At 36.6% G+C, this 12,615-nt stretch overlaps 1 protein-coding gene across 3 annotated transcripts in view; it reads left to right on the top strand.

The window, feature by feature from the left end:
• Positions 1 to 12,615, top strand: part of grik2 (glutamate receptor, ionotropic, kainate 2) — a 231,945-nt gene that overhangs the window by 176,500 nt on the left and 42,830 nt on the right. For all 3 annotated transcript variants that reach the window (XM_073871825.1, XM_055209417.2, XM_055209418.2), the window contains exons 12-13: positions 2,907 to 3,025; positions 6,512 to 6,729. In XM_073871825.1, the coding sequence (XP_073727926.1) occupies positions 2,907 to 3,025; positions 6,512 to 6,729 (337 nt within the window). The remainder of the gene's footprint in view (positions 1 to 2,906; positions 3,026 to 6,511; positions 6,730 to 12,615) is intronic.

The raw sequence follows: 12,615 nt of genomic DNA, 5'->3' as shown, positions 1-12,615 counted from the left end.
ACACAATATGTCTGAGAGGGTTGCTAGAGTACGAATATATTGTATTGCAATATGGAGCGTTTAAGTATTAACCTTAAATCAAAACTAAACAACAGATTTGTAAATGAAAAGGTTTAATTACAGTACTGACTTAAAGTTACAATTGAAATGGTTACACTATAAATGCATGAAATGGTAAATAATACAAACAATTGACTGTTTCCAATGTATGTGAGATATTACCTGATAAGATAGAGAACAGAGAAAGAAAGTTTAGAAGAAAGAGATTCACACTTGAGAACTGAAATCTAGGCCTAATGGCCCGAACCCCAGAACTTAGGTGAAGAAAGAAAGGAAAGGGGAAAAGGCAAATGCAAAGGCAAAAGCCAAAATGCAAAACCCCAGAGCTCATAAAAACATTGACCTTTATTCTCTATCTCTTGACCATGTGACTAAACCTAACTTGATACATTCAAATTGACCAATCAGAAGATCACCTTTAACCCCAACTGTACTTGACCAAACCCAACATAATACATTCAAACTGACCAATCAGAAGATCACCTTTAACCCCCACTGTACTTGACCAAACCCAACATAATACATTCAAACTGACCAATCAGAAGACCACCTTTAACCCCCACTGTACTTGACCAAACCCAACATAATACATTCAAACTGACCAATCAGAAGACCACCTTTAACCCCCACTGTATTGGATAAACAGCTGTGACAATAGTCTTTGATCACTATCAGCACAGGGGGTTGTGACAAGTTGTGACCAAGTAATACATTCCTATATTTTTAATCTCACATCTACAATACCACGATTACCCGATTTATGAAAAAACTGAAGCCAAAATCTTATTTACTAATTTTAAACTCTGTGTATGTTTTGATAATCATTCTGAATCTGATCTCTTACAAAATTCCTTCACAAAAATGCTATTATTTCAGCTTTTTGCCATAACTTTTTATAAGCAGAGAAAAAACTATAGATAGGATGAAACGGGGTTTTTTTCCCCCCCGTTTTGCTTGTTTGTTTGTTTGCGTGAAAGCAGAGTGTCTGTTCTTTAATTTGATATATTTGTATGTTTATATATTTTTCGAAGAAAATTTTTCGTGGAAGGGATTTTGTGTAACTTTTGTGAAAATCACAAAAAAATGGCTGGCGGGGAATGAGTTAATTCTTTTTTGTAAAGCGAAAGGACACATTTTTTTTAGTTACATATTAACAAGGTCATAGTCAGGTATACTTAATAAAAAAAAGAGTTACACAAGAATATATTTTGTATTTTTATGTTACTTTCATCCCAACAATGTTCAGCTTTTGTTCGAAATGAAAGTATAATGAAGTTGTTCTACATTTGTACAAAATAACACTATTAAATATAATATTTTGAATGACAATATTTTTTTGAATATATCTGACTTGAAAATGAATTATTTCAATTATTCAAATTCAATTAATTCATTGAGATTAAAGGTGCAGTGTGTAATTTTTAGGAGGATCTCTTGACAGAAATGCAATATAATATACAAAACTATATTATCAGGGGTGTATGAAGACTTTTTTATAATGAACTGTTATGTTTTTATTACCTTAGAATGAGATGTTTTTATCTACATACACTGAGGGTCCCCTTCCATGGAAGTCGCCATTTTGTGCCGCCATGATTCTACAAAAGCTCTTAACAGACAAACGTTTTTTACTAAGTTGTCTCAAATGATGACATGTTTGTCCTGTGGCGGCTACCGTAGCTTCTGTATGTGTTTCAAAAGGAAGGGGTGAGCTGTGAACTGAGCTGTTGGTTGCAATTTGCAACCTCACCACTAGATGCCGCTAAAATTTACACACTGCACCTTTAAAACATTCTGGAATTGTTGCTACTTCACGATGGATACATAATGGCATATTGGAAGGCAAAATAATTACTGTAAGTTTTGGTTATTTTTAAACAAAAGGTTATTTAAGAACAACATATTTTTATGAGTTTGAGACAAAAGCTGGGCTGTTTATTTACACCGATAAACTATGATCACTAAAGAGATCTTTCTCAGAGGCTGCAGGACAAATCTTGCATTAACCTTTAAAAGTCAATCATTTCAAAGTAGTGTTAGGAAGCTGAGACAAATAATCTCCTTAGCATTTGATTGCTTGAGTCCTGAAAAGCCTAAAGATGCTTTTTTTATTCCACCACTTCAGCACAAACAGAATTGGGTCATAATGCTTAATTGTCACCCAATCAACCTTTACTAATGTAATGTCATTTATATTTAGCAGGAGTAAATGGGAAATCTCAATGTGAAAGAGAGATAGTAAAGAATGAGGCATTAGGGTGTGAAGATGATGGAATGGACCGTATCTTCTTCAGTCAGCATCTAGATTAATTAATCCCTATTCATTTAGTGCTTTCTCGATTAAAACATGGCTACCTTTGATATGAATATTACCGCTTTTCCATCGCCATGACGAACCGTTCTCATTGTGTAACCGTTCCAACTGAGACGCTTTCCACTGAGGGTCTGATAATAGCATCCTTTGCAATGTAAAACAAACATGTCTGGCGTTACCTTGGTAATGCAAAAGTTTACAGATGGTATGCAAACAGTAAGCGTGTTTTAGAGGATGATCTTTTTTGTTTTTAGGACTACTTTTTACCTGATCTCTGTTTTTGTTCTCTAATTGATTAAAGTTAAACTCTAGGTTAATTAATGATTTGTCAATCATTTAAACTACTGTATTTAAGTAAACTGAAGGTGAGAGATTCTTGAAGAGAGCAGATTTTTTTTCTTAACAATGATTATGCTAACCTGTCTCTGTCTTCTGTGTCTCTGTAGGTTGACCTTCCTTTCCTTCTTCTCTCCTTCATTTGCTACAAATGTTCTAAAATTTCTGTGTGTGTGTTTTGTGTTGACTACCACAGGTTTAGTCCCTACGAATGGTATAACCCCCACCCGTGCAACCCGGACTCGGACGTGGTTGAAAACAATTTCACTCTCCTTAATAGTTTCTGGTTCGGAGTTGGAGCTCTCATGCGGCAAGGTAGACGCCTCTGCCTGCCCCTCTTAGCACATGTCCCACTCTTTTGCTGGGGGTCCAAACTTGCTCTTGTCAGGCCCACTATGATGCATGGGTGCCTCTATGCATGTAGATTTAGAAGCATATGAATTGCTGGCTTGTGATGGTATGAATGGGATTGTGAGGGTCTTGAGAGTGTTTATCGGTGAACGCTAGGTTGAGGACCAAATGTTATGCATGCATATTTAAGTTCTATTTACACACCTATGGGTTCAGAGCAGGTAAGTCCAATTTCTGCACCATACAGTAAATTAAATATTTTGTGGAATGACAGGGAAAGAAAAATATATGCTTGTGTCATAGATTGACATTCATTATTTTGAACTCTAATCCTGATGCCACATCTTCTCATCTGCTTACCAAACGAGACTGACAAAAGGCTATGGATGTGAGGGACAATGTCACATGCAACATGCATGCCTATGTGTTGCATAAGTGTAGAAAAATAGCATTTTGTTGGGTTAAGAAGGATACCAGCCTTTTGTTTGCACAGTAGCATGGGTTATGTTTTGTGTTGCACTGCATCTATAAAATGGAATGAAGCACAGCCAGGATTGAGTTGTAATGTTAATGGAGGATGTCTTTGTAAAATCTATTTTTTAAAGAATGCACAGCAGAAGATTGAAAACCAGCTAGACCAGGGAATAATTACTAAACACTTGCAAACTTGTAAAATGGTGCAATCATGATGGCATATCTGCATATATCACTATGGTTTGCAATCAATTAATTAAGTTGTTGGCCAATGGTACAACACCAGCAGCAGGGGTGCGCAGTTCTGCTCCTGGAGAGTTTACTTTTAACACACCTGTTTGTAATTTTCAAATAAACTCTAATGCCATGTTCCAGACAAAGGCAAAGGAAAGAACAGTCGAACTGAAATGTCCCACTTGCAACTTTAAAACGATCCAGTCATTTCAAAATTGCAGTCAAATGTAAACAAAATGAGTGATAGTGTTTAATAAGTCTGTGCAGCTCATTAGCCATCACAATTAGTAAAAAAAGTCCTAACCATTGAAATAGCCATTCATTAGGGCTTTTCACGCTGCGTTCTAAACCCCGCTCATAAAGGACAAGTTCGGTATTTTACATTTGAGGCCCTGTTTTCGGATTGTTTGTGATGAGGTGGAGCGGTTTTGACTGAAATTTTGACGTGTGCGGCTGCCCTGGGAGTTTTCGGGTGTTTGTTGTTTCACCTCCCTGCAGTGGCTGTGTGGGTGCACTGGAACAGGCCTTCCTGGAGTGCGTTGAACTTTCGTTTGCAGGGGCGTGGAACTCACCGAGTGGTCGGGGTTGTTCATTGGTGTGCTCACACAGAAATCGCTTCAAAATACGCATTCCAACAGGTTTTATCGTAGTTTTTGCCAACTCCATTGACTTGTGCGCCGGGAACTTTGTTTGTATTCTTGCAATTGGAAAAGCTGGATTATCGCCACCAACTGGGCTGGAGTGTCTATTATTCAAGCTCTCAAAGGAAGAATGTACGGGTGTGAGGCGTTTGGAAAAATAGGTCTACAAGTTTACAACGAATGCTAAAACACCTGTTGGAAAGCATCTTTTGCGGCGATTTTTGTGTGGGCATATCGGTGAACGTCCCTGGCCGCTCGGTGAGTTTCGCGTCTTTGTGGGCGAGGGTTTGGTGCATTTTGGGAGGGATTCTTCCAGTGCACCTATACACACGTTGTAGAGTTGGGGGTGAAACAACAAACCACCGAAAATTCTCGGGCCAGCATCATATGTCGAAATTTCAGTCAAAACTGTTCTATTTCATCATAAACAATCTGAAAACGGGGCTTTAGGTGTGGAATATCGAACTTGTCCTTTAACCCTAGGTTAAGGAGCTTTTCACGATTGTAATTTTGAAGAGGGGTTATCCCTGAAATTGTTTTGCTGGGTCGACCCCCACATTGCTGTGTCAAATACATGCAGTGTGAAACTCCATGCTTAGCAATGGACAGCTAATCAGAAACTGAAGGGCACACTTTTCATATCACCATCTGTGTACTGAAAAGTCAGTTTGACATCGCTTTTTATCCAATCATGACTGTTGACACTGCAAATATGCAGATGAAAACGTTAATCCAGGTTTAGGATTGCAGAGTGTAAAACGTCAGATTATGAATACTCAGGGTTATCTCTTACCCCCCTTGTTAAGTATGAACAGTTTGAAGCGTGGAACAGATAACCCAGGATTCCGTTATCCTGGGGTTTAGATTAAAAAAGTATCATTACGTGCTTCCATGATATTCAAGAGTCGGTTGTCATCTTGGAAATAATGTCACATGTGTAAGTCTTAAGTAAGAGATGGAAAATGTCTGGAACGGACCAAAAGACTAGAAGTAACTGGTTCATATAGGTTTTATTCAGGTTTGATCTGAAGATACATCTCCAGTAGCAGGTTTGAGAACCACTGTTGTAGGGTGTCTACTTTTAGCCTACTGAGGTGGGAAGATGTGGTACTAGGCCGAAAAATGAATAGGGTCTGTGTTTGATGACTGTCTGCATGTCTCTATGATGTATGAGTATCACTACAATGTAGGGAGGCTCCCCTGCCTATGGCTTGTCAGCTCCCAGAAAACTGTGGGATGGCGTGCTTGGACATGACGTTGCCTTGGGTGCATGACAGTCAGCCCCAACCAGGTTATTCGGTCACATTGACCATTGTACGATCAGAGCCCACAGGTTCACTGGGGTGAGCATTCAACTCTTTTTGTGGGGCACTTGTTTTCTTTACTGAGATTTACATGTAGATTTTTCCTTCTTCCGGTCTATAAGTAGATTTCTAAATCCAAACTCTTGGCTTGAATGATAGATCCTTGAAGCATTTCAAGTCTGTTGAGGTCAGATTGAACCTAATACTTAATTGTTATTCATGTACAGACAAATCTTCTGCACAGTCTATTGTGTTATGCCATGGACTCAGTGTGCTGGAACTTACGACAGACTCATAATACTCATGAAGATATGCAGGTTATTTCCCTGCAATGTTGCCCTCTGATATCTTTTTCTTTTCCTGACAGTTATCGACCCTTCTTACCTCTATTGATCAATATCTTCTGCATGACCATAGTGACCAGTCGATTAAGGGATAACAGAATAGTATACTTGGGCTGTGACACAAAATCCCTATTTTTTATTTTCCCCCAACAAGCCGATTGAAGTTCCCTCAGTATATAAGAGAGAGCTGGGAGTCAGTTTATCACTGGATAAACTTTTAGATTATAATTAAAAATGTCACCACCTCCATTGATTGTGTGATGTGGTCAGTTTACCGTGGGCTCAGATCACATTTAGCCCGGTAGTGTTTTTCCTTACAATCGGAGTGCCAGGAATCAGTAGGCAAAGCCTTGCTTTAAGGGCAGGACTAGGTCAGGCCTGAGCATCAGGTGCTGGTCCTCACATTGAGATCCGTGCTCTGTCCTGACCACCATCTCTGCTCCTCTCCACTAGGATCTGAGCTCATGCCAAAAGCCCTTTCTACCAGGATAGTAGGGGGAATCTGGTGGTTTTTTACCCTAATCATCATCTCCTCCTACACGGCCAACCTAGCTGCTTTCCTCACCGTGGAGAGAATGGAATCTCCCATCGATTCTGCGGATGATCTGGCCAAACAGACAAAGATCGAGTATGGTGTGGTGGAGGATGGCTCAACAATGACGTTTTTTAAGGTAAGCTGAGTCTATCATAACCCCATATTAATAATACTGTACTTGTTTCTCCTGCACATAGCATTATTAAATTACAGCCTTGCCAATTGAATCATCTGAAAAATTAACAATTGGCAATAAACAAAAGATGGGAATTTTATTATGTGTGGTGGTGCAAAGACCTTTATGATTGTAAGACTAGTTGTATGAATATGGGCAATGTGATGTTTTATTGTAAAAACAACTAAATGTGGACTATAAAGGGAAACTCTTAATAACCCAAAAGAGTGGTTTAGCTTTTAATTTGGCTTTTTATAAAGCTACAGTAATGATGAGAAGGTAAAAGTGCTGCCTGAAAACTAATGTGAACAAATCAGAATGTCATGATTTATATTCCAGCTTTACTGAAGTCACTCAGCGGTTACTTTAATAGGCCAGAAGTAAAAGCTATTCGTAAGGGATCCTTAAGTATGCGATACGAGCCAAAATAAGAATGATGATTTTATACTGTACTTTATAACTGAAAGCATGTATCACAAGGGTCAAGTTAAAGGTGTTTTATGACCACACATGACCCTTATTAAGTCAGTATTTTTTCACTCAGATCAAGTCATCGACAGTTTGGTCCCCCTTAGTGGGTTTCCCTTTTAATTATTCCTGACTTTGTGATCAGCTAAATATAAAATTTCAGTTGAAGTTACAAAAGGCTTGTGTTTTCGTGGTTCTTCTCTGTCTCTGAGTATATCCTCAAGATGATTAAAGGTTTATTGACCATAAGATTATGTTCTTTGTTTAGTTTTGAATATCATGTTTCACTATGAAATGCATCAGATTACCGATGTAAAAGAACTGTGAACAGCAGTCCTGTCAACCCTATAATCTCTGTGATGTCCTAAAGGGAAAGCAGATGTTATGAGGGCCGAACACACATACTACAGTCTTTACAGGTGCTGAAGTATTGAGTGATTGACGGCTTGATAAACTGCCTTTATTGATTTTGCATAATATACTGCAGGAAGACTGTCATAGTACTCAATAACAGCAAGAACACCACTGCTTTCAAAGGAAAGGTCATTTTATTATATTAATGCGTCATTTGAAAACCATGTCTACCATCTAGTAGCCTTTCTATACTGAGATGTTTTGGGGAAGTAGAGGCTTTGTTTCCCCTTTACAAAAGTTCTTTATGGAACAATTACAAAAGAATATTGTTTCTAAATCATTTCATAATTATGTCCTTAAGTGTCTTTTATAAACCAAAGAAATCAAAATGGAATGAGGTGGCCTTACTTTGCCATAATGTCAAGCCACCTGTATGAGGATCTGACAAATCTCAAATGCCGTGTTCTCTAGGTTTCAAAGCACTAGCAGTTTGTAGCATTTTTTGGGCTTTATTGCTGAAAAAGTGATTTCAATAATATATGAAGGTTTATTGGTATAGCCGCTAGCGGGTTGACTTGATGAGGCACTGGGGAGTTTGAGTTGAATGACTGTACTAATGCGAGCTTACAATTTTACTGCTTTGATCACTCTTTTAACGTCCTCAATATAGTGCAGTCACCGAATAAAAATGAGTCCTGTGTGGGCACCGTGTGGGGTTTTACTCAGAAACATACTCCACACAAAGGGCTTAATGCGTTATATGCCGACAATTTTGTTGTACGTATTGAAGGCTAATGCATAAATAGGACATATGTTTATTTTGGCAACTTTGTACACTGTCAGAAAAAAATTGTCCCTGGCTTTCACTGGGGTGGTACCCTTTTAAAAAGTATTAGTACGTCAGAGGTACACATTGGTACCAAAGTGTTCATATTTGTACCCCAAAGTACATAGTGGTACCAAATGTATACATTTCTGTACCTAAAAGATAAACAAAGCCGATCCTCCCTATACGCAGGGTACGCAAGCTGCGAACCAATAGGGGGCCCACTTGCTTTTAACTCTTTCCCTCCCATTGACAAGTTAATTAAGAGAAAACACATGTTCCTAATGAGTTTTTATGGTTATCTGTAATACCGTGATTATCCACTAGATGGGGCACTTACCCAATTTATAAAAAACTGAAGCAAAATGTTTTTTTTATTAATTTTAGACTCCGTTTATGTTTTGATAGTCGTTCTGAATCTGATCTCTAACAAAATTCCATGCAAATATTTCAGCTTTTTGCTAAAACATTTTTTTGAAGAAAAATATTTAAGAGTTTATTAGCAGAGAAAAAATGTAGATAGGATAAAAGGATTTTTTCCTGTTTTGTTTGTTTGTTTGTTTATTGTTTGTTTGAAAGAAGAGGATCTGTTCTTTCATTTGATATATTTGTATGTTTATATATTTTTAGAAGAATATTTTTCCTGGAAGGCATTTTGTGAAACTTTTGTGAAAATCACAAAAAAGGCTGGCGGGGAATGAGTTAATTTCATGCGGCGCTGCACAAACCAATTGGCGAGTGACATCATTGTGCTACAAGAGCCATTCGATAACATAACAAGCAGTCTGATCTCACTTTAATTTCAGTTTCAGTCGGTCTCTGTGTAGCTCCGCATGCAGTTGACGCGTCTACCGACATGCATCTTGATATATGGATATGATTTAAAGCTATCCGTGCAGAGAAGAAAAAACAAAAAGTGTCATGAAAGTGAAGTAAAAAAATTAAGAAAACATTAATGTTTTAAATTCCTATTTAGTCTTGATTAACCATGCAATGGATTTATTATAAGCGCTCCAGTCTAAATCTCCAGATTCAACATTAGTCCTGCGTGTTCTGTTAGAAATGCTTGTATGCATTATGTCAAGCAAAGGTGTCATTAAGGGAGACAACACGGCAACATCATTTTAAACATAATCTTTATCATATCAAATGAAACAAAATAAACAATCAAACAAAATTCTCAAAATAAGAGTGTGTCTCTCGCCGCCGAAATGACATGCCACAGGTGTACTCCAGTCAAGCTCCCAATTAATCTGTAAAAGACAAAACCAACCAACACAACTTACTACTAACAATCAATAATCAAATCTTTCATGTTACACCAAAGCTTTTTTACGCGGCTGATCTGACAGTGTTAAATTCATGGATGAAACATTGTGCAGCTTGCGCTCCCAGCATGAACTTGTAACCCTTTTAATGAAAAGGCTGTTGAGGGTGCGTGAAATTGAGCTTGCATTGCAAGAAGCATTCGCTTTCATGTGTTTGTGAAGAATATTGCAAAAATGTGTACTATATTATAAATATAAAACTTCATAGCCTAACATAGCTTTCAAAAACAGAATAGCTTCCAACAGAAACCGAAATGTCACTGAGATATGGCATAGTGTTCCTCATTGTGTTAACAAACAAGTCAAAGCAGAAGAAGATTATAGTCATTTTCGGCTGCCACCATCTGGAAGTGTCCTGTACTGAACACAATGGCCTGAAGCTGACACATTAAATTATAGAATATTTTCAAGCAGGTGGTGAACGCAGGCAAGGGTTCGGCCTGATATAGTCCTTCAACTCTCTGGAGCTTTGCTTTCTTTTGTCCTCGTCTGCTGTAAGGCATCTTAATATCCGTCACGTCTAGTGCACACTCTGTACTTCAAAAGATATTCTGATCAAAAAGAAGAGCAGTGGAGAGCTCGCAGAGACAGCGGTCCGACTGCTTTCTTTTTTCTCTTGTATCTTTCGGTATCAAAACAATATGTGGCAACATTTCACACAAAGAGGGTCACACCTCTGCTCCTCAGTCACATCTCTCTCTGTACTACAGTCCGTGAGAGTCAATGGTGCTTTGTACAAGAGCCTGATTAAATGTAAAATATTGATCAGATCTGCCCTTAATACAGTGAAGATTTATCATCAGATCCATTTTGTTGAAATGTATACTCCATACACGGATGATCTCTCCCAAAGGTCCTAAAGCAGTTTTGATAATAAATGACACATTATCGTGTTTAGATCACCATCTGAGCCCTTAATATAATAAAAGTAGAATATTGCTTGCTTTCCACTTACGTTAACTGCAAGAAAGTTAATGATGCACTAAAGTGATACCGAAAGCTAATTGTATAAACAGATTTGGATTCAGGACCCCAAAAACGGACAAGCGGTCTAGTGAATAGATGAATGGATAGATTAACAATGAATAGGGGTTATGCAACTGAACAATACCCAAGTTAATTGACTGCTCATGGTTAATGTTGCCATTCAAAAAAAGACATGAACAAAAAGACATGGCATCTTTTTTTAAAAAAAGAACATTATTTGATAGCCCAATGTTTTCAACAATTATGTTTTTTCACAAAAACATTTCACAAAACGAAACAAAAAAGCTAATTTTCTTAGACACGTGATCAAATAAAAAGAATACAGAGAAAATTATATATATTTAAAAAATATAAATATAATATTGAAAATTATATATAATATTGAAAATTATATATATATATATATATATATATATATATATATATATATATATATATATATATATATATATATATATATATATATATATATGCTGCACCTAATATGAATGTTCACATCTCAACAAACATGATACAGTAATGTACAGCTATGTAATAATATGAAATATGAAATATATATAATATATATATGAAGAGTTTCGTTGCAAAACGAGATAACCACCGTTTTTTTTAAATTGTTCAGAAATCTCGTTTTTTGGTTGTGCATTCCAATTAATTTCAATGCAACTGCAGTTGGTTTGTTTTGATTTAAGCCTTCATAACTTAAAAAATACAGCTTAGTAGCACCATAAAACAAAATAATAACATGATAACATAATAATAAACATGTTTTGACAAAAATGTTAAAAAATGGATTTATCTCGTTTTGCAACTAAACTCTTCATATAAAGAAAAGAAAAAACACAAAAAACTCTTATTTTAATTTATAGATTAAACAATTATGTTTTTAAAGATTTTTATTAACTTTTTGTATTACAGATCGAGAGGAAACAATCATTCTGTTTTTAAACTCGGATGGATGAATTTCAGATACTGATCAGCAAAAGTAGGCTCCAATAGACAGGGCTGGAAATATTGACTATAAATCATTGTGATACATTATTATAGATGGTGATGAAAAAGAGTCTTGGATACCAAACAAATTAAGTTCATTTGAACTTTGCCTCTTCTTCATTCTCAGTTGTTGCAGTTCTGCTTTATGTTTCGTGTAGTTCAGTGAATATCTTAAACTGCATCATGTTTCTTTTTTGGACTGCATATACACTACAATACTACAAAGTATTGAGAATATAGAGTATTATAAATGTTATAGACTGACATGCAACACTGTCACCTTAACATCCTCATCTTTGCGATATGTGCACATATTATGGGCAAGCATACAATATAATATTCAGTCTAACAGGTATACAAAACCTCCACATGTATTATAGCCTTCACATTTCACATTACTGTCTCTAACAGTTATACCAATATCAGATCTTTTCCCTCATCTTCACCCAACCGATTTGAAATAGTTTGTAATAGAAACACAAAATTCATGTAGTTTAATATCCTTGGTTGCTGTCAAGGCTTTCTGGTTTAAACGTCTTTACACTAAATGCACGCTTGAGCCCTTGATAGCTTCGGACACTGTCGACTAATCTGTGCAAGCCCTTCCACTGATAATAATACTTTATACGTACGAAGGCAAATTAAATAAATTCCCTCTTGTTAGTTCACTTTGGCTGGAAACAGATTTGCATATTTATTTTGATTGGGTTTAATCTGTCTCTTCTTGCATATGACTACGGTACATAAAAACAAGCTTGAATAAATGCTCATTTTTATATATCATATGCAATTAAATAACTTTAGTGGCAAATTGATTAAAATGAAAGGTAATTTAGTCATTTTCATTGTTGCATTTGTTTAGAATAATTTCCTAGCAATCTCCATCATTGA

This window comes from Misgurnus anguillicaudatus, chromosome 10, assembly GCF_027580225.2.
Source record: "Misgurnus anguillicaudatus chromosome 10, ASM2758022v2, whole genome shotgun sequence".
Classification (NCBI taxonomy): domain Eukaryota; kingdom Metazoa; phylum Chordata; class Actinopteri; order Cypriniformes; family Cobitidae; genus Misgurnus; species Misgurnus anguillicaudatus.
Note: the sequence above shows the minus strand (reverse complement) of the source record. Positions and strands in the feature narration are given on the sequence as shown.